This window comes from Gambusia affinis, linkage group LG06 (genome assembly GCF_019740435.1).
Source record: "Gambusia affinis linkage group LG06, SWU_Gaff_1.0, whole genome shotgun sequence".
NCBI lineage: Eukaryota > Metazoa > Chordata > Actinopteri > Cyprinodontiformes > Poeciliidae > Gambusia > Gambusia affinis.
Window position 1 is genome coordinate 22,988,288 of NC_057873.1, and position 20,971 is coordinate 23,009,258.

At 40.9% G+C, this 20,971-nt stretch overlaps 1 protein-coding gene across 4 annotated transcripts in view; it reads left to right on the plus strand.

Moving 5' to 3' along the window:
* Positions 1 to 20,971, plus strand: part of cux1b (cut-like homeobox 1b) — a 91,439-nt gene that overhangs the window by 29,746 nt on the left and 40,722 nt on the right. For all 4 annotated transcript variants that reach the window (XM_044120431.1, XM_044120428.1, XM_044120430.1 and 1 more), the window contains exons 3-6: positions 3,425 to 3,472; positions 8,869 to 8,947; positions 15,067 to 15,204; positions 18,575 to 18,698. In XM_044120431.1, the coding sequence (XP_043976366.1) occupies positions 3,425 to 3,472; positions 8,869 to 8,947; positions 15,067 to 15,204; positions 18,575 to 18,698 (389 nt within the window). The remainder of the gene's footprint in view (positions 1 to 3,424; positions 3,473 to 8,868; positions 8,948 to 15,066; positions 15,205 to 18,574; positions 18,699 to 20,971) is intronic.

Sequence of the window (20,971 nt, forward strand, 5' to 3'; positions counted from 1 at the left end):
AAAGAATTATGTGAAAGAGAAAATGCTAGTAAAAAAAAAAATCATTCAGTTCCTTTTTTAAATAATAAATGAAAATACTGATTGTTTCTAGTCAATATTTTCATGTCACTACTCTTCTTTATCAGCAAGTAGATGTAATGTTAGTCAGAATGTATTTCCTTGACATGCATAGCATGTCAGATTCTGTACCATCACAAATTAAAGCTAGTGTTTTGCAAAGTGAGCAAAAAAGTCACCTCTCGGCAACCATGAAGGAGCTCGTTTCATGTAGTGGATGTTTCCTGTTGATTTGTTTGAGGACGGGGCATCCAGGACTTGCTATCGAAAAAAATAATAATTCTGTTTTCAATTCAGTATGCGCACCGAGCTGTGTCATCTTTTCTATTTAGTATAAAATAATCCCACATAATCACACCTTTGACACTTTTTCTCTCTTTACTGGTGATGGCAAGGGACATATCTATGTCCCTCGCCATCTCCCTCCATAGCCCTTAGCATTCGTCAACAGCTCATTGGCGGAAGTGAGAGTGTTGCGCTACACAAATAATCATCCGGCTTTAACACAGCACGCTAAATGGTAAGACATAATTTAATGAAGCCTTGAGGCAAATAATTTGCTTAGAGGAATTTTAAAAATCAAGGACCTTGAATCATTCATGAATCGTCACAGCCCTAATCGGCTTATGAATGCGTGCACATTTGTGGTGCATCTGGGTAAATGTGGCTCTAGTGTAAAGCACCACGAGTTACTTGATAGTGAAATTCATCCATTGATCATTTAGGACTGTGGACGCTTTTCTCATACCCCTTAAGATTTAGGCCTTAATTTTTAATCCAAAAAGTACTTTTTAAATGCTTTATTTGAATTAGCATTAGACAAGAAGCGCACAACGAACCTGGACAGAAATATTTAACGTCCCCACCATACCCCAAATAGTTGCGGGTTTTTTTGGCCCAATCTCTTATGCAAACTAGTTGGAAAACATGAGCAGTTGTGTCTGGGAGAGAGTAGAAGCTTTAACATTTCTAGGAATCTTGTAATTTGCTAAAGAAAAACATAACTTCCAACTCCGTCATGTGAGGACTTACTAAATAGAATTTGAAGATTGGGTTTTGCAAGTCGTAAGCAATTATTGCAGGGCTAATAAACTTTCTTGGAAGAGATGACAACCTACTAACTGTAGATATTGATCTAAAAATAATTTTATGCCTTTTTAGTGGAGTTTTAAAATAAAAGATTTACTTAAGTGTGCCAATATTTTGAAGCTAAATTAAATAGGGAAACCTTTGTCATCCAAACGGGTCCATGTATTGGTAATCTCAAATGCACGCCAAAATGAGGGGGTTGAGGGACATAATCACAATCTGATGCAAATTTTGTAACAGCCACTTATGCTGGTGGTTTTGGGCGTGGGGCAACCCTGGGCTGGACAGGCGAGGTTAGAGGGTGCAGGTCATTACCCACGACGGGGGAATATTTTAATTGGCCCAGACAAACGGCCGATCTGACCCCTAATGAGGCAACAATGAAGCGGGGTCACAGACTCCTGACCTGTCCTAAGTCCCAGACAAACGGCCTGTCTGGACCGACTCGAGATTAGTCCAGCCCCAGACGCCGGTCACAGGTCAGCTCAGGATGCCTGCTACCCCACACTTCCCACTTGGCGTTTTGGCTGCAGGTTTTTGAAAAGGTGCAGATTGTCCTCTTCAAACAGCTGCTGTTGCCCTACTTAACGTCTTCATTAGGCGGTTTTGTGTTTGTGTTTGTGTTTGCATCCGTACGCTGTTCAAATCAAATGTTTCTGCACATAATGTCCTATTCTGCTGAGCTTTTTACCGCACGCTCCAGTTCAGTCTGTCAGGATGCAGGCTTGGCTAACAGCATGGTGATTTGCATGTTCCCCTGATACATACAAGACTGGCTATCTAATATGAAATTGCTGATTCGTACTGGAAAGTCATACCATACTGGACCTGAAGGATGAAATGCATTTGGTTTGTTGTAAGAGAAAGGGGGTGGGGGGGGGTAACCCTGGTGTGCCACTAAAACAATTTGCATTAACTGTAGGCCTGCTCTATCTTTGCTGCCGAATCACACGCACTAGCGGTGCCTCTGGGTGGCCCAGGTGGTGCTGCACCTGTTCTTATGAGAAACACAGTCCGGTGAAGCACCTCAGGGTATAAAACCGGGCCTTTTCCCCCCTTTCTGTTCATCACTCACACACTACAGTGGATTTATTGGCTGCAAGAAGAATGGCTGCCTCTTTGAATCTAGGATTTGATGTTTTTTAGCGTTCTGTTGGATTTGGTTTGTGCTTCTTCAGTACATACCAGCCTCCTTTTTAAATTTACAGATATCTTACTAACAGAGGCACCAATTAGAGATTCTGTGGGAACAGATTTCTTTTTGAAAATGAGATATTATTGTTTTCCATTCTCAAGAGAAATTGAAAAATAAACTTAACAGGCTATAAGGTGTTTGAATTACAACGCTGACTTTACAGAGCTGTCTCCCTCAGCCACTACGCAAATCCACGAATACAGTAAATTCCTGTAGAAGTATCAATAAATAAAACCTGGCTAAAAATCACTATTTATCAATTTGCAGATATGAACATTTTGAAATATTTCACCAGATATTTTTTCTCTACAAGATCCACTGAAAAATATTCTGTCTGAACATCTTAAATTTAACAGAAAAATGTTTTATTGTAGCTATAGAGAACATTAAGTGCTTGATCCTTATTGATAATGTGACCAGGGCGATGTCACACTGTGTGCGTGAAGAAACTGTTGTCGTTACACAGTTCTGATTTTGAACACATTTTCCCTCATTTTCACAAACGATCATGAAAAAAAGAGCGAACATTTCAAACTCTGTACAGCCAATATTAATGAGATTAGTATGGTTAGCATAAATACAGTAGTTTTAGTGCATTCCTCATTAAGTAGACCTAACTACCTGTGACATTTCCAAAAGTTTGTCAACCTGTCCTATTACAGCATGTCCCAGTTAGACTCTGAAAATAATCAAGTGGAACAGTTTTGCTGAAATGTCTTTAGCTTCCTGTTATCTGTTGACATCCAACCCACTGTGGATACATGAAGAAAGCAGTTGACGTGTCTTTGTAGGATAAAGCTGGTTTCCTCTTTGCAGTGTCTTTCACCTTTTGATATTCTTCCCTTTTGAAGACGCAGTGAACTTTAAATGCTGCCCGCACTAACCACTTCCACACAGGGTTCTCAGTGCGAGCTGGTAGCGTTAATGTGACTGGCAATAGATCAGATTTATTTTTGTTTAGTCTCCGATCAGAGCCGATTTAGCTGAAAATCACCAGATTCCAGTCAGAAAATGTCTAATTTCAATGCTAAAATGTTAGCAGATTTTCATTGTTTACTAATCGCTCTGCATTTTATTTTCTAGGATTTACGGAAACAGGTTGCCCCTCTGCTGAAGAGCTTCCAAGGAGAGGTGAGTTTTGTTTTTAAAGTACGTTTAGAAATTTAACACTAGCATTACCAGGAATTTTGACCTCCTCTGGGCTCCAATGGTAGAAATGTCAAATGACCCTTCTCTGGTAATTCTAGTGTTAAAGTAACCACCATTGTTCCATTTACAGTACTTAAAAACCACTGTTGACAAACCATGTTTGACATTCTTCAGTGCCCTTTTCTTCCTCTTCTTCTCTCGTCTTTCCTACATTGTCACTTCTTCTCTTCACCAACTGTTTTCTCTCTCTCTCTCTCTCTCTCTCTCCCTCGGCACTATCTCATTTCCCCCTTTTCCTCTCCTCCTTGGCTTTGCTCTCCTCTGCTCTTGATTTTCTGTCCTATTCATGAAGTTCTGTAGCCCGAGGGTGTGTTTAAATTGCATCCTGCAAAAAAAAAAAGTCACCACAAAATCCCTAGCTCTATCCAGTCACAACTCAGTGACTGCTATTTCCTCACACTTTGTTCCTCTGTATAATTCAGTGGTCTTTTGGTGAACTATAAACTTGCCTTTCTCTCCCCTTGTTGTGCCACATTTGGTTATATTCAGTTTAATGGTGAATTCATGAGGATCAATAAAAGTTGACTGAACTGTGCATGTGCTGCATTGTGCTCTTAATATTGCCGTCCTCCATCATTTTGGCCTGATTCCATCTTGATTCCATCTTGACTCCTCCTTTCTGGGCAGCCACGCATTTCCAGTTCACTCCCTTATGTGAAAGTCTGAGGGTAGGAGTGGAGACGGCTGGTTAAGACTGGGGCTTTATTCAGGGTCGGAGTGGGTGGGTGCACGCTGACGCACACACACGAGGACACACACACACGCACATGCAGTCGAGCAAAAATCATCTGAATAGATAGTGACAAGGTCTGTTTTACTAGTGGCCATGGAATATTACAGTTTAACACTGGGTTAGTTTCCATATTCTTGTGTTAAAACAACAAACACAGCCGGCGGTTGTGTAAAAATACAGTAATTTATCGCGGTTCCACCGCGTTCTGCTGATGATCCACAATCTATTTAGAGAATAGAAACAGCCAGCAGTATAATTGGGGCTTTGTCAGCTGTTTCCACCATCTTTATGTTGACACACCTCGATGGCGTGCACACCAGGACACGCCGAGACGCGCAGTGGGTGGCCGCGGAACTGAGAGACATTATCTTATGATTATTGAGATAATACTGTACACCAGCGCCAGTCTCGGAGCACCCCATCAATCAGGCGACTATTCTGTGCGCTTGCGTGCCACAACTCGAGTCGTTTTCGGAGTATGTAATTTTAGACCCGTCTTTGTTTGCTTAGCCCTCAAACCCTTTGATCAGAAACAAGACAGCACCAGGGTTTGGTGGGGGTGTGGGGGGTCGTCTTGGAGTCTCTCAGCAACCCATCCCAAAGCACTCGCCCTCCCTCCAGCCCCCTCCAACAAACTTTAATCATTACTAAGTGACTGTGGAGCTTTGACAGAGCAATAAAAAGTTTTAGCACAAGGAACTCTGAGGGTCCGACACTTTTAATCTTTGTCATTGAAAGGTGGATGCCCTCGGGTCATAATTATTACCAATAACAGTACGGTTTCCACAAGGCCCTAGTTTGGTAAACGGGTTCTGTGTGTGTGTGTGTTGTGTGTATTGCATGCTTAGTGTTCCTTGTTGGTCCATCGATCAGATAAGCTTTTCCATTATCCAACGCTTCAGTCTCTGCTTCCCATAGCCTCCCGTTATCAGACTCCACTGGGGCCACACTTGCACACACGCACACACACACTAACACATGCACACGCAGGTCAGCCCGATGCCCTTCACACACTACGGGTTAGATAGGGGAGCAAGGCGGTGCTGAGTGATGGTGCCACAAGCTGCTGACGTATGTATGTATGTGTTTGTGTGTGGATTTGTCAGGGATGCCTTCTGCCATTGTAAGCACTTCTCATTGGTAACCCACCGATACTGGCGAGGTATCATTTGTGTCACTTGGTTTGTTGTGCTTGGTTTGTGTCTGTCTGTCTGTCTGTCTGTCTGTGTGGGATGGGGGCAGGGGAGCGTGTAAGAGCAGATGTCATCGGGATTGGTTCAGCGAGCCGCAGTTTGGAACAGCAGGGCTGTATTTGCAAATCCTGGGTGGTCTTCTAATGGCTCTGGTCCTGCAGTTAACCTGCTTTTAACTGTAGGGTGTGTCCTACATTAAACGTCTATTTCCTGCCTCCCATGTTGCGCTATATAAAGCTGCTGTACCACTGACCTTGGCCCAGTCATTGTACAGTCATGCAGCTGGTTTCCTTCACTGCCATCAGCCCTTCTTTTTTTTTTTTTTTTTTTTGTGCCGTCTTTATTATTGACAGTGTTGATGGTTCTCAGAATCTCTGATCGCATGTTATTACAAACACATGCACACAAGTTCAACATTGTTGTGTAAGCGGTCTTAACATCAGTAATCTTCCATTAGTCGCTGAGTATCTTCAATCACACACGGTCACACAGCATTCGAGAAGGGTACAGGGCATGATGCGGCATGTTGTGGGAACGGGATTTATCATCGGAGTTTAGGCAGTTATGAGAATCTCATGATGTCGACGCAAAAAATGTAAACCACACACGATCTTTCACTGTAAAGTAAATATTTAGAGGTGCCTTTTCTTTTTAAATGAAGGATTCCTGCAAATAAAGTTTTTAAAAAGTGCGTCTTTGTAAAAAATACTGTGTTTGCATTGTAGATTTTTGGGTCACTAATGTCAAAGGGGGAGTAAGAATTGAACGTGGATGGCAGGATTTGGGGAAGGTCGATAGAACGGCAATGACATAGGTTTATATTAGTCATTTTTTTATGTCTTGGTCTGATAAGTAAAACTAGGCTGGTATTAATAATTGAGATTTATTTCTGTCTTGTTCCATTTGTGGTTTGGAAGGAGGGTTGGCATTTGTTATTTGTTTGGACATGTGACAGTGATGCAGTGCAGGATCCTGGAGTGTTTAACATCGGCAAATTAAAGGGAGCAGTGTGGCTTTTTAAAATGTTTATCTTTTTCACAGCGTCACGAAAATATAGATATTGCAAATATTGCTATTAATTTATTAGTAGCAATAATACATTAATTGCTATTAATGTATTATTGCTAATAATGGAAAGTATATACTTTATACTTGATAAAGTATTGGGCTTTATCAAGTCTAGAGGACTGCAAAATGTTTCATGCTGCATTTATTCACACACCAATGGTGGTAAGCTACATTGTAGCCGCAGCTGTTTTGAGACAATTTGACAAAAGCGAGGGTGCCATGCACTGGCGCCACCAAACCCCCTGACCACCATCAGTGGGCGAGGCCCGTGAAGTTTCTTGCTCAAGGATTCAACTAAGACAGACAGAGTCGAGTTCGAATGGGCAACCCACTGATTACAGGACGAACTCACAACCCCGTCGACCCAATATCCTAAATATTGGGCACTGACCATAGCAGCAACATTAATATTGGATATTGGTATTTGCCTAATTTTTATGTGAACCAATCTGCTCATAAAGGCTCAACAAGTTGTAAAGGGCCCACGGAGAAGGCAAAGTAAATTGCATAATCAGAGTGGAGGTCTTTGATTTGTGACCTTTGCTTAACTGGATTGTATTCTTGGCTCAAAATGTTTACTTCTTCACATGACCTAATCAGTTCCTCTGATCGCATCATTATTCTCTCTACCAGATGACTGCTCTTGGCAGTCATAGCAGATAATGCAGCATTTTTCAAACTCTGTGTACAGTTGGTTTGTGGAAAATAAGTTAATTTCAGTCTACACTAGTATGTGGAGTTTCAAATATTTCGGGAACCTTAGCTGTGTTTGCAACTTATGTCTTGTGATTTTTAAGGGATACAAATATACAGCTGAAGAATAAGCTGAAATGGTTTTAAACAATGTCTAGCCAGAACGTTCAAACTGACTTTCATTGTATTTTAATGTTGACTAGATTAAAACTGTAGGATCTATGATGTGTGCATCATTAATTCGTCGCTGAGTTACTCTGGGCTCATTAAAACCACTGTATACCTCTGGAATGATACAACGGAAAATTTTAGCCCATTTAAATTTGCTTCCATGTGCCTCGATACCGGTAACCGGCCTGTTTCTAAAAAAGTTGTTTTTGCTTTTGTGTGAGAGAGTAGAAAGTTCTATGACAGAGAAACATGTGAGAGACTGACGCCGAAAATCATTGAGGGAGAAAAGGAGGGGGGGAAAAATGAGTCGGAGAACATGGAAGTGACAAGAGATAGACTGAGAGAAAGCCAGAAATAAAAAGACTTGGGGGAAAGAAGGAGGGGTGCTGGCACCAGCCTACTCGGGGCCAGATGTTTTGTGGCTAAAAAACTACAGATGAATCAAAGCCATGTGAGGAGATTTATTAGGTTCCCATAGGAGCTGAGGCAGTGTTACATGTAGCCTGTTCTGTTTACAGTGGCAAGAACCCCTTAAACCACCCATCAACTACACTACTGGTTTGGCTGGGAATGTGAAGACTTTATATTTGGACTTGCGCAGGCTTTTGTCTCCATTCCTTTTCAGTTCGTGAATGTGCTGGAGGAGCTGGAAGAGAAACACATGGGCTGTTTAGTCTGAGCGCGGCAGCCAGCGTAGTCAGCTGTAGCTCTGCCCAGTACAGTAGCACCATCTGAATGTCTTTATTTGGCATCTGCTTCCCTCAATTTAGACAAGATTTCAGATGCGTTCTCGATTACCGCGTCTGATTGTCATATGGACGCGTGGCACAGTCTGTAGTAGAGCCTCGTCGCTTCCTGCTGCCCTCGCTGAAAACGCTCCAGAAGTTCCACAGCGTGATTTTTAGTAGTAATTTCTTATAGATCTGTCCTAACGCCGTCCATTTCGATATTATTGGTGATGGAATGCATGCCGTGCTCTCTTGTGTTAATGGCTACATCAGTAATGGATCCACACTGTATTGCTGCTAAGAGCTGACTGAATAATCTGCCCCTGCTGTGGCTGGAAAGACTGAGCCAGCTGTTTAATGATGTCAGCGTGCTGGAGGGGGGAGACGAACACACACCGCTTCATACGCACACGCACACCCACGCACACACAGGCTAACAAACGGACTTAGGCACACTCACTCGAGGACAGAGCGACGCAGACGCGCGCTCGCGCACGGCAAACGAAAAGCATCCGTCAGCAGCTGAACAGCTGAACTGGCTTCACGGGGAAGGAAACGCCATCGTCGAGACGGCCGCCATCGCAGGCAGCATACCGGAGCATAGTGAGAAAAGACAGATATGCAGGCTCCTCTTACTGTGAATTTAATGGGCCTTCTTCTTGGGTCAGTAGATCCGACTCTCAGATTTGTGGTGATAATTAACCGTTCCTTTTCGTTTTTTTGTCTTCGCAGATCGACGCCTTGAGTAAAAGGAGTAAAGAAGCAGAGGCCGCCTTCTTGAACGTGTACAAGAAAATAATTGATGTCCCAGGTAAGAATAGTTTCTCGGTTTGTGTTTGTGTAAAATTTCTGTTGTGATACGTCAAGTCAGAACTGGAGTTTGAAACCCACATCCACCCAGACGGCCACTTAAAAGAGACGAAGGGAAAAGCTATAGCTCCTCCTCTCCAGACATGACGTGGTGACGTGTTATCTTGAATTAAAATACAAACGTTCCACCATATGTAATATACCAAATTGGCTTTATTTGTAACAGAAAGTCATCATTGTAATATACATTTAGTCAAAAACGTGTCTATTGAATTAATTATCACACTTTAAGATTTTATTGAGCAAATTTTATTTTAAAAAAGAGTAGGATATATTTTTTAAAATTTAGTTATTATTCAACATTGGTTACCTGCCTAACGGGTAGGTAACCAAGGCTAGTAAGGGTAGCTGCTTAACAGACATGATGACATCGTCTGCTACTTTAAGATTTAAAGCAATATCTCTATAACAAGAGTGATTGCTGACATTTTAATTCCACAGCCATAACTCTGTTTCCTGAGTAGAAATATTTCAAAACAGCTAAGTTAGCCTTTGTTGTGATTAAGGACTAATATTTTAAAAGATCATTGGCAGATTTTAATTACATACTAAGATAAAGACAAAATCATTAGAGTTCATATTATGCTGTGAAAATAAAATGTAGAAAAGAATAGTATAGAAATAGCCTTTACTGACCAGCAAAGGGAAAAATCAAGTTTAACATCAGCATCCAATATAAAAGTTTACACAAAAAAAAAGTTATTAAAGAGTTAAAAACAATTTATAAAGCAACAAGTTTAACAATAAAAACAATAACGGTAATATCCTCCAACAGAAAATACTGTGTAATTATTAGAAAGAATGCCGAACTCATGAACTCAGATGTGCAACTGAGTCGGATCACTTTGTCCAGAAATGTAGATAACGTGGTTGTGCATTGAGCATTAAAAAAAGACAAACTATTTACAATACAGTATACGCGCAGAAAAACAGATGTGGAATAACAGTGGAAATGTTATTTAAAAATAAGTAAGAGCAGATGATTATGCATATGCCAGCAGGGACGTAAACACTTAATGATTTTGTTGGGAGCAGTGATGGTTATAGAGTAACAACTGTTGGCGGGAAAGATTTGCTAATTAAACTATTTCCGTGCACTATGCTGCTTCACAAAAAACAGCATGAAATATGGAGAATCGACCAGAGTCAACAGACTTGATTGTGGGAAAGGAAACGGGTGATTTTGCAGAATCAGTTGAGACCAAGCAATGGGTGAGCACTGAAATCACGTTAGAGCAGTGTTTCTCTTTTCTCTAACCTTTCCAGGCTGAGGACCACTTAACCCATTTACCAAACACGCACAGACCACCTAACTTGAAATTGCCCTCGCAATAACTCAACAGATTAAAATATACAACCTGAAATTAAAATGTTAGTACCTTACTGCCCTTATTGAATTAACTATTTTTAGCTAAGGGTATATGTGCATGCTGGTGGCCTGCCGTTGTGCAATTCACACTGAGAAACTGAAAAATACTCCTGTAGACATACATTCCTCCTTTTGAAGATCAGTAGTATTTTATTGTGTAAGCTCTTTTAAGTTTTATCAAGGCAAAGAGTTCCATGTTAAAATGATAACCCGGTCTTAAGCCACTTATCGATTATTATTTTTGTTATTCAGTAAGCTGACTGTACACATTTCACTTTGAGCTCACGTTACAATAAAGAACTGTTTGGTTACATGTAGTACCTTGTGGACAATTAGGGGGCGCAGTTTGAAGAAGACAGCTTTAGTGGAAAAGTCATCTTCACACAGTAACAGCGTCCACACTGAAGAGGGTTCCCATCTTACTGCTCCTAGATATAGTGGGTTTACTGATTGGAAATAGATTTTAAAAAAATTTAGGCTTCTGAACAGCTGGGCATCAATCAGGTTGGAACATTTTTGAGGTTCAACCGGCCCATGCCCAATCCGCTCTGATGCCGCCTCATTCTCAGCTTTGTGTGTGTGTGTGTGCGTGTGTGTGTGATTCCGTAATACATCCCTACATGGCCTAATCCCACGGGTGTAGCTTTAAGATGGTCTTAACAGAAGGTGCATCCTGACATTGATGACAAGTACGGCCCCGGATTGGCTGCGGCGAAACGCACGCACAGGAAAAAAAACAAAAAACAAACAAAAAAAACAGTCACGTTTCATACACTGGGGCAGAGAAAAATGACAGAAGCGTCTGCACAGCACTGCTGGTTGGAGGTTTTCAGCTGCGCCGAAGTCCTGGAGGGCCCCGGTATGTAGGAACGAGAAAGGAGTCGAGTTCATCTATAACGTAAGGAGGTCATCATATTCCCACACGGATAGACCTACAGTAATATCTTTGGATTGTACTGCTCCCAATAAGTCAGCGCCGGTTCTGACGGGGCTATTCTTAACTTGCAGCGAGACAATGATGTAATGCCTGATGCGCACATGCACAGAGACACAGAGCAGCCTGACTAATGCAGCAGTCTTGAAAGAGGAAACAGTGTGTTTTCTTCTGCCTTCTGTCAGCTTGAAGGCCTGGACAGTCATCCCAGCGTGCTCTGGTTTAGATTAAAGGTGTCTGGTGAGAGCGCTCAGCACCAGCGGCCCACAAGTCAAGCTGTCTTTAACCGGCCAGGGAGGGACGGTGTCTCTGTGAAGGACAAAACTTTGATAAATGGGAGAGAGAAAGGTAATTTTCAAGGGCACAAAAAGTAGATAGGAGTCTATATTCAGAGCATACTGTTATGTTACTTGGTATTTGTTTGTTTGGTACTCCAACTTATGTGAGCGAGCGCGCGGGTGTGTGTGTGTTGGAGCTCAACCCTGCGTGGTGTGTCACCTTGACGGCACAAAATCAGCATGAAATTCCCCAATCGTTCTCTGCTGATCTCTCATTAGCATAGTTAAGATATCTAACTGCGTCAGACACAAGACACACACACATACACGGCTCTTACCCCCAGCTGTAAGCTGTCAGTTCCTCTTATCTGTACAACACACACACTCACAGAAACACAAACACACACACGCGCATAAACTGCTCTTTTAGCTGGCATGCTGATGAGCGTTGCCTGCGTCTCTTGGCTGCCTGTCACCAGTCTGCCACCCATGAGCACCAATCAGATGTGATTGGCCTGACTGACAGAGCTCTCTTCATCACACTGACAGTTAACCCTGCTGTGTGTTTTCCAGGGTTGTTGGTAACATGCCTCCAGAAAAGTTGCCTTTATTCCTTCTGTCTCCGTTTCTCTAATCTCTTATTTACAGTTCTCGCTGCCTGTTTTTTTTTTTCTTTCTTTTTTTTTTTTTACAGCTTCGCTTTGTCCAACTGTCTGCTGCCATGTTTCGCCTTTTCCTCTCGCTTTCAAGATGCATCGCAGCGAACACTTTAACTGATCACAGCCAGTAATCTCTCGTTAATGTGTCTAATCTGTGTTGCTGTCTGTCTGCCTCGCTTTGCGTCTGTTATCCAATTCTCCTGCTGTGTCAGCCATCGTCGTGTTAGATCCCCGCTAATACGAAGCCAATGTTTATGACAAAGCTCAACAGTTTCCTCTCACAGGCCATTGTTGACTAGAGCTAACGGAGAAAGTTTGTTCGCACGGGTGACGGTAGCTAACTATGACGTGGCGTTCAGTTTTGTGTTTTTATAGCAAGCCTCGATTTTAACTTTCAGAATTATTACATCATTAGCAACACATTGAGTAAGATATTCTGCCACTTTGTTCACTTTCTTCATAAATGTACTGAATTACAAATTTAATTCAGTAGTTCAGTTAATTCTGCACCACTACAGCACACTTTGCAAGTTTGGTCAAACATGTAAAAGCAACAAAACTTTAGTTTGTTCAGTCAGTGCAATTAGGAGAATAACAGCCAATGTAAAATAACTTGTAAAAAAAAGCAACTTAAACTGACAAAAGTAATTCTACATGTAACGTAGGATAAATAATAAAGCATAACATCGCTCCGAGTATGAAGCTTAGAATTACACTGAATAGATCTGCCCTTATGTATCGGGTACATTGTCAATGATACCTAATCTGGGATTTTCTTTCAATCTGGAGAAGTTTTGATTTTACTTGGGGCTTTTGTCACAGTGAAAAAAATGAATATATTTTTTATTTTCCAAGTTTGAATAGGTGTGAAAAAGTCAACAGTTCTGCTAAAAAAAAAATAATAAAAAGGAGCATTTTCAGGTTTTAATTCTGATAACTTTCACTAAATGCATCCTTCTGATCTCACTTTCTGTCCGTTTTTTTTCCTCTTTTTGTTTTTTCTTCCTCTAAATTCCTCGTGTCCTCCCGTACTCCCTCCTCTATGTCCTACCTTCCCTCTTCACTTTTTCCTTAATAGTGTTTCCTTCCTTCTTTGCTCCCTTTTTCTGGTCTTCCGTTTTTTTATTCTTTTCCTTATATATATAATTTTTTCCTATTCTGTCTTTGCTTCCTTCCTGATAACCTTTCTTTCTTCCACACTTATGTCATTCTATGTTTTTGTCTTTCTTGTGTCCTATTTCAGTTATTTCCATCCCACCTTTCAGTCCTTCATCCTATCCTTTCTTCCGTTCTAATCTTTTCTTCCTTTATCCTTCCTTTTTCTTTCCTTCCTTTCTTGTAGCGTTTACATCAATTGGCCGACCCGACCTGACATTTGGGCAGAGTCAGGTTCCAGCACAGAAAACCCTGAAAGAGAATGGACAACATAAATATGTTTTAATCTACTTACTCTAGTCTAAATAGAAGGGCGGCCAGTTTAACCTGCTCAGGAATCAAAGTGATGTGCAGAAGCTAATCAGACTGTAGCGAGCGCAGTCGAGGCCCCGCCCTGCTCCTGTCAGTCACACATCCCAGATCATTTGCTGTTGACTCACCCTGTGGTCACAACAAGCAACAAGATGGAGCTGGAACATGTTACACATAGCTAAAAACGGGGGAAATTACGCTAATAAGCCACCAGAGTGCAAAGTCGGAGGTCTGGAAGGATTTTAATCTGGTAGCAGTTTAAAGTAATAGATCAGGTTTACTTCGGGTTTGGCTCTGTAATTAGAGTTAATTAGTCAGGTTGGATCAAGCTTCAGCACAAAGTCTATGAGCTCTGGTTGGGTTGGTCTCATTTCTTCAGGCCTGATCTAAAAACTCTTGTGTCCTACATTCACTTTATCCTTCTTTATCCTTGGTGTCGTCGTTTGTTGATACCATATTGAAAACCTTCCTGCTGTATAAATATTTGCATTTTACATAAAAGTGACAGGGAATTGTTGGGAATGAGTGAAAATAATCATGTTGTCAACGTATTTGACACAAAGATTTAAAGCAAATTGGAGACGTTCTATTTGCTTTCATCTTCTTTAGGATTAGCTCAACAACTAGTTCATAGTTCATCCACTGTAGTTTTAAAACATTACTAGCTTAATTTGAGTGATGGGTGGTGCTCCTTTAATTTCCATGACTCAGTGTTTTCTGCTGCTGCTGCCTCTCTGTGAAAAACACCATGAAGGAGAATCTGCGCTCGGTAGATCGACAAGATTACATGCATGGCTTTTAATGTAGTTTGCCAAGTAGCCCACATGAAAACGCGGTGCAACAACAAAAATGCCAACACAAAACGATAAAACAATACTGAAAGAGGTTAGACTGTTGGAGAACGAACACAGAATTTTCCTCCTTTAATAATCAAATACTGAATTTATTTACAGAACGTTGTATAGATCTATTTCTTTTACCAGTACAGCTGTTTTCTGTGTGTTAATGACTGAACTTACATCTTCCCTTATCACAGGGTTGCTTCTAATTATGTTTATGCTTCACGTCTTCCTCCAATCAGTCACTTTCCACAGAGATCAAAGGTCAGGGTTCAGCTTCAAACATTTGTCCTTAAGCTTGTAAGATTCATTGCCTTGCTCAAGGACGCATCAGCAGTTCAAACGCTCGCTCTCAGACGGCCTTGACTGCGACTGCAGTTATTCCAAACACACTCGGCCACCTCGCCGCCCTTGCTTGTCTGATCTGTTTTGGAGTGTGTTAACATGGAGTGTGTGTGTGTTTTTTTTTTTTTTTTTTATTTAGTTCGTCTTTTTTTATTCTTTCCCCCCTCAGACCCTGTACCTGTGCTGGAGCTGGCTCAGCAGCTGCAGCTGAAGCTCCAGAGGATGCACGACATTGAGACAGAGAACACCAAGCTACGAGAGACACTGGAGGACTACAACAAAGAGTTTGCAGAAGTTAAAAACCAAGGTTAGAGGGGGGTAAACGGAGAGGATATTGTTAACCTACAGGGGACAACGAGGTAACCGGAACCAATCAAAATGACTCGGTTTCGTGCTGCGACATCATTTAAAAAGAAAATGATTTAGTTGCTCAACAGAGAAGTAAATCTTTACCTGGTGAATATACTTTTGATTTGAAGTGTCTCTCTGCGTTCTGAGAGAAATTGAGCTGGTCCTCTTTTTTTTAGAGTTGGGGGATACAGAACTTTAAGTTTTGTAGTATGACAATAGTTTGTGATGCTATTGCGATAAGGATGAAAGTGACAATAAGAACTACTTATTACTTCCCTTTAAGGTAACTATGACTGTCGCTGCATGACACAGCACTGAAGTACTGAAGTACATTTACTTGATATGTGAAGCACAAATACATGTCTCCTAAATTATATTAATTTAGTTAATTTTGCATCAAATGAATTTTATCAGTTGCAAAAGTGTTTTCCTTTTTTTTATCATCTTCTATAAAATGTTATAATTTTAAGGATTGTGACTTACAGCGGGGGGAAGTCAGCTTCCCAGAAAATTAAAATCTCGTGTAGAAACGTCGGCCTACTGGGAAGTAGATGCACACACTAAATATTTTACTGCATCAGTGCAGCTTGGCATGGCCGCCAGCCTGTGGCTCTGCTGTGTTGCTAAGGAAGCAGAGCCTGCTTTAACAGCAGGAGCGTGGAGTCTCATAGTTCATCTTCCCCTCCACAATATTATTTTAGCTATTTTAGTTATTAAACTTTAGTTATTAAAGCAATATTGGTATCTTTGGTTTTCTACTGGAAAATGATATCAACATCGCCATGGAGCTTGTCAGCAGAAGAAAGCACCAGGTGCTTTAAGGCTTCCTTATTGGACTTGATGAAACACTGGGTACCAACTGGGACAGAGGACGTGGCGAGCTGTGGAAACAACATACTAGACCTCCAGCATCTTGGATTCTTTGTCTCTGTGCTCTTCCTCCAGACTTTAGGATCTTAATTTCTATATAAAATGCAAAATTAAGTTTTTTCTTAAAGCTGCAGTATCAAATGTCTGTAAAAATGTTGCTCCATATTTCTCATCCTTGTGTACATGCTGCTCTCAGCATCTGCTACGCCTTAGCTCCTTCCCCACAGCAGAGCCTGCTGTGAATGCTAAGGCTAGCTAGCATGGCCACCGATTAGAGGATAAACAATTTTCCTGTGACTGTAAGTTGTTTCTCTGCCATTATCGCATTGAGCAGCACATACACTCGTGTGATTAACAGCAATCATTTTTTGACAACCAGTCAATGAATGTCTTCAGACAGCTATATCACTAGAGATAGAAGGCAAGGGAACTTTTGTTTTCACACTGTCACCATATAGTAAAAGTTTTAAAGAAATATGTAAAAAATATATATATCAGTTGTAAACGTTACATACCGCAGCATTAATATTGCTTTGGACCACTGAGCATATTCCTCTCTGAATTAAGAGTGACTTAACACACTGACTAAGCCAGTGGTTGGTCATATCCTGTATACGGTTGACCGTATACAGGATATAGACACACACACACACACGCACACACACACACACACACAAGCGTGTGTGTGTGTGTGCATTCGTGTGTGTGGTAACACTGTGACTCCGTTTGCAGTCCTTGTGAATTTTCTCCAAACTGTTGAATGGGCTTTGACAATGCTGATTTTTATTTTATTTTTTTGCATTCCTGTGCATTTTTTCTTCTACTACACTTTTTCCTTCCACTAAACTTTCCAACAGTGTGCTTGGAAACGAGGCAGTTTCTTTAGCAGTGACCTTTTGCGTCTCATCTTTTTTGTGAAAGGAGGAACCGTCTCCTGGACAGCTTGAGTCAGCATTTTTCTCCATAATAATGTAGACCAAACCATGACCAGCATTACTGTAATAATGACCCTTGCGTTGGTCTTATGCAATAAGAGCATTTTATGAGATTTAAAATTTTGGGTTTTCATTGTCTGTGAGTCCCAATTGTCAAAAGTAACTGAAACAAAAGCCAAAAAATGTAATGATGAAAAAATCTGAGTTTTTTTGTGATCAAGATGCAGATTCTATCTTAAGGAGTTCTGAAAAAATCTTTTCCCGTCACATTTTGCATGTTGTATTAACAAAAAAAAAGAATATATAACATCACAACAAATTCAAGGTTTAAGTCCTTATTTGAACATATTTAATGCGTCATGCATATTTCAGAAACACGGTAAAACCTACAAGGTTCTACATTTTCAAATAGGTTTTAAAGATGGGAAAAAGCCGGCAGAGGGTTCATGAATAAAAGACTACAGGCTACCTCAGGGTAGAGGAGGATGAAAAAACTGACAAAGGCAGAGAGATGAGTGTGAAGCGGTAATAAAAGTACTGCAAATCCAGTCAAAAAGGAAGAGTGAGCAAGTGAGGGGAATGTTTTGGAATCCCCACAACCCTGTTTTTTTTTTTTTTTTTTTTTTCTTCTTCTTTCTCAGTGAGAGTTAATTGGAACAGCTCGATAACGGCAGGGTTCCATTCTGCCATTGATTTTTCTGTTCCCTCATCCTTTATCCCTCCTTCCCGCCTCAATAGATGCGGGGGGATATTTAAACCCCCCAAAACACACTCTGGAACTCCCACTCCTGTTGAAGCGCACACGTGGACTTGCTCACATACACACACACACACACACACACACACACACACACACACGCCGAGGCGCACGGAGAGCAGAGGCCATTGATCCCTGCAACCTAAATGTTTAAAGTTCAGTTAAGCAGTTAAGGGGTAAGAGGGCTCTAAGGGGACTCTCCTGTATTGATTATATGTCAGAGCTGTGAGGCTGTAGTTTAAATCACGTGCACACACAGAGCGCTAAGAGCCCTCACTCAAAGGCAGCATTGCTTTATATCATTGTCTCACTCGCTTATATCTCTCTCTGAGAAACGCACACGAACACGCAGGCCTGTTTATTACTCCAGTTATGTGTTAGATTTATCTCGGCCGGCCCCCATACGGAGCTCGGCAGCCGGCAGGTTATGGGATTTCGGTCCTAATGCGGCCCTAATGAACACAACATATCTGCTGGCGTGGGGGAGCAGCTGAATATTCGGTACCAGTCACGGACGCAAAGATTAGGCTGGAGCCACGGGGGCTACGGTCTGCGGCCTGTGCTGACAAGAAGAAGAAGAATGTGTGGATATGAAGCGCTGTTCCCTAAAGGTCAAAATGCCCCGTCAAACACATCATGGTCACGGCTGCCGCTTATCACATCCTAGAAAACGGATGTGCTCTGGGTTTTTGTTGTTGTCGTTTGTACAAGTCGTTCATTTCGGTTTGAACACTTGTTTTTCTGCCCCGACTCTTTCCTTTCAGAGGTGACCATCAAGGCCTTGAAGGAGAAGATCCGCGAATACGAGCAGACTCTGAAGAATCAGGCTGAGAACCTGGCCCAAGAGAAGCAGCTCCAGCTACACAACGACTATGCAGAGAAGGAGAGGTATGATAAACAGTTTGACTGCTGAGAATTATGTCTTTATTATGAGGTTATTTTAGTTCTCTGGGCCGCTGTGGCCCTCAGACACAATTATCAACACTTTGAAGGATTACTGTAAAGAATATTCAGAGGAACAAATAAACAAAGCTCATTTATGAACCACTTGTTTGCAGATGTATACCAAAACATCGGATTGTATTTTTGAACAGTTTTAAAGGAACTGAGATGATACAATTAATCAAATGTAAAAAAATAAAAATAAAAAATAGCACCTTCAACTTTCAGTCATTATTCTGGGTTTTATGCCTCCATTTTTCCATTGTTTGATTGTAAATTTGTTCATAAAGTAAGGATGTGGGTCCCTGGACTGACGACAGTTTTTGTGCCCTATGCACCAAAGAAAAGATTTTTTACTTTTGCGAACTACAATACATTAATAGCAGGAAGAGCAGGTTTGAACTGATGCATTGTAGGTTTAAAACGTCCTCTGGCCAATAATGTCATGTTGTTTCCAAAGAAATCAACTATAACTTTATAATTTTCAAATACTGGGATATTGTTTATATTCAGCAAAATCCTAAAACAGTACTACTCGCATCATTTGGGCCTATGAGTTAAGGTTGCTTTCTATTGTACAGTGTTTGTGAATTTATGTCTGTGAAAAGCACTCTAAAATTAAACTTTACTTACTTACTTTCTTACTTACCTACTTACTTACTTACTAAATGTTCATCATTAATTAATTAAAGACAAAACTAACAAATTAAATCTTTAGGATTAAATCTTTGGAGCCCTGGGTAAGCCCTTTCAGAAAATATCCATAGGTCAGTGTCTGCTCTTAAAAATATGTTTTCTTTGAGACTCTAATTTATGCTTTTCTTTCCTCTTGCTATGAATATTGCATTGAAAATAATCATGTCACACTAGTCTAGTTTTAATGTTGTTCCACCATGGATCTGTTTGGAAGAAAGGTTATCAGCTGTACTTGACCACTAATGTCTGGTAGGACTCCCCTCTGACACTTTAGTTACTTTCAACAATATTTTCATTCAAATGGTCACACCCAACACAATAGATAAAAAAAAATAAATTGAGTCAGATCACTAGCCAAACAGGGAAAAGGAAAAAAGGGTTCTGATAAGACGCATGTTGTGCAGAGATCCGTCTGTCCTCCGTCCATCTGGAGGGAGGAGAGCCGAAGATAATTTATCTTTCAGGAACCGTAAGGATACAAAAACTTATCCGACTTCCTGTGAGAAATCACCGTGTTCTTGTACACCGTGCTGACGGCGTACAAGCCAGTGCTTTATCGCCCCCTATGAGGCGGAAGTGACAGCTGTTTATGACTAAGTGGAACTCTCTGGTTTAACTGAGTTAAAGATGGAGTGATTCAAAGCACTGCCTTGTTCTCTTGGTCCAGGTGGCTCTGAGTTCAGCTGGTCGACTGCTTCTCTGTTCTGACCTCAAGATAACGTCGCTCATTTAGGACGGGGCTGAAATCTTTTAGGAAAAACTCACTCTCCATGTTTGCTCCGTCTCTAAATGTGTCAAGATTGAAAACTTGTTTTCTGGGACTTTGTGGAAAAACTTGCGGACTTTTTCTTTTTTTCTGTCTCAGTTTTGATTATAAGCCATTAATTTTCTTCTGCTGGTCTAATTTGATGTTTATCGCTAAGTTCTTTGAGGCAACAGGTGTCTTTTTACACAGTGCGTTATAAATTGAGTTACTTGATTTGAAAAGATTTGACACCACTGAATTTTCAAAAAGATCAGGTGACCAGAGTTTTCTCTGAATGTCTGAAGCTTAGGCAGCACCGTGCTGCCCCCACTTGTTGCTGTGCCAGTTAGCTAACAAAACGACACCACGTTATGCCCAAGTTTACAAGAAAGACAGAAATATGTCACACTAAGTCATTTTAGTTTTCTATCTTAATTAAAAGCATACAGTCATGTTTTGTGTTTTATTTGTTTTGTAAATAATACACATGCACTGTTATGTAAATCCAAAGACTTTGGGTTGTCACTCTTACTATTTCATCATTTTGAGTGAGAAGATACAGAAGACTCATAGACTCATATTAAAGCTTTAATAACTAGAAGTCAAACTAATAGAACAGGTATAATAAACAGTTGACCCAGTTATCTGAAGGTGGAATATGTCGACCTAAACAAGGGTTTGTTGACATAATGAGCTCCATAAAGCCTATATTTTCCCCTTGTCAATCACCTTGTTTACGTTCCGAAGGTGTTTTAAAGATTTCTAGGCTTGCAGTCGA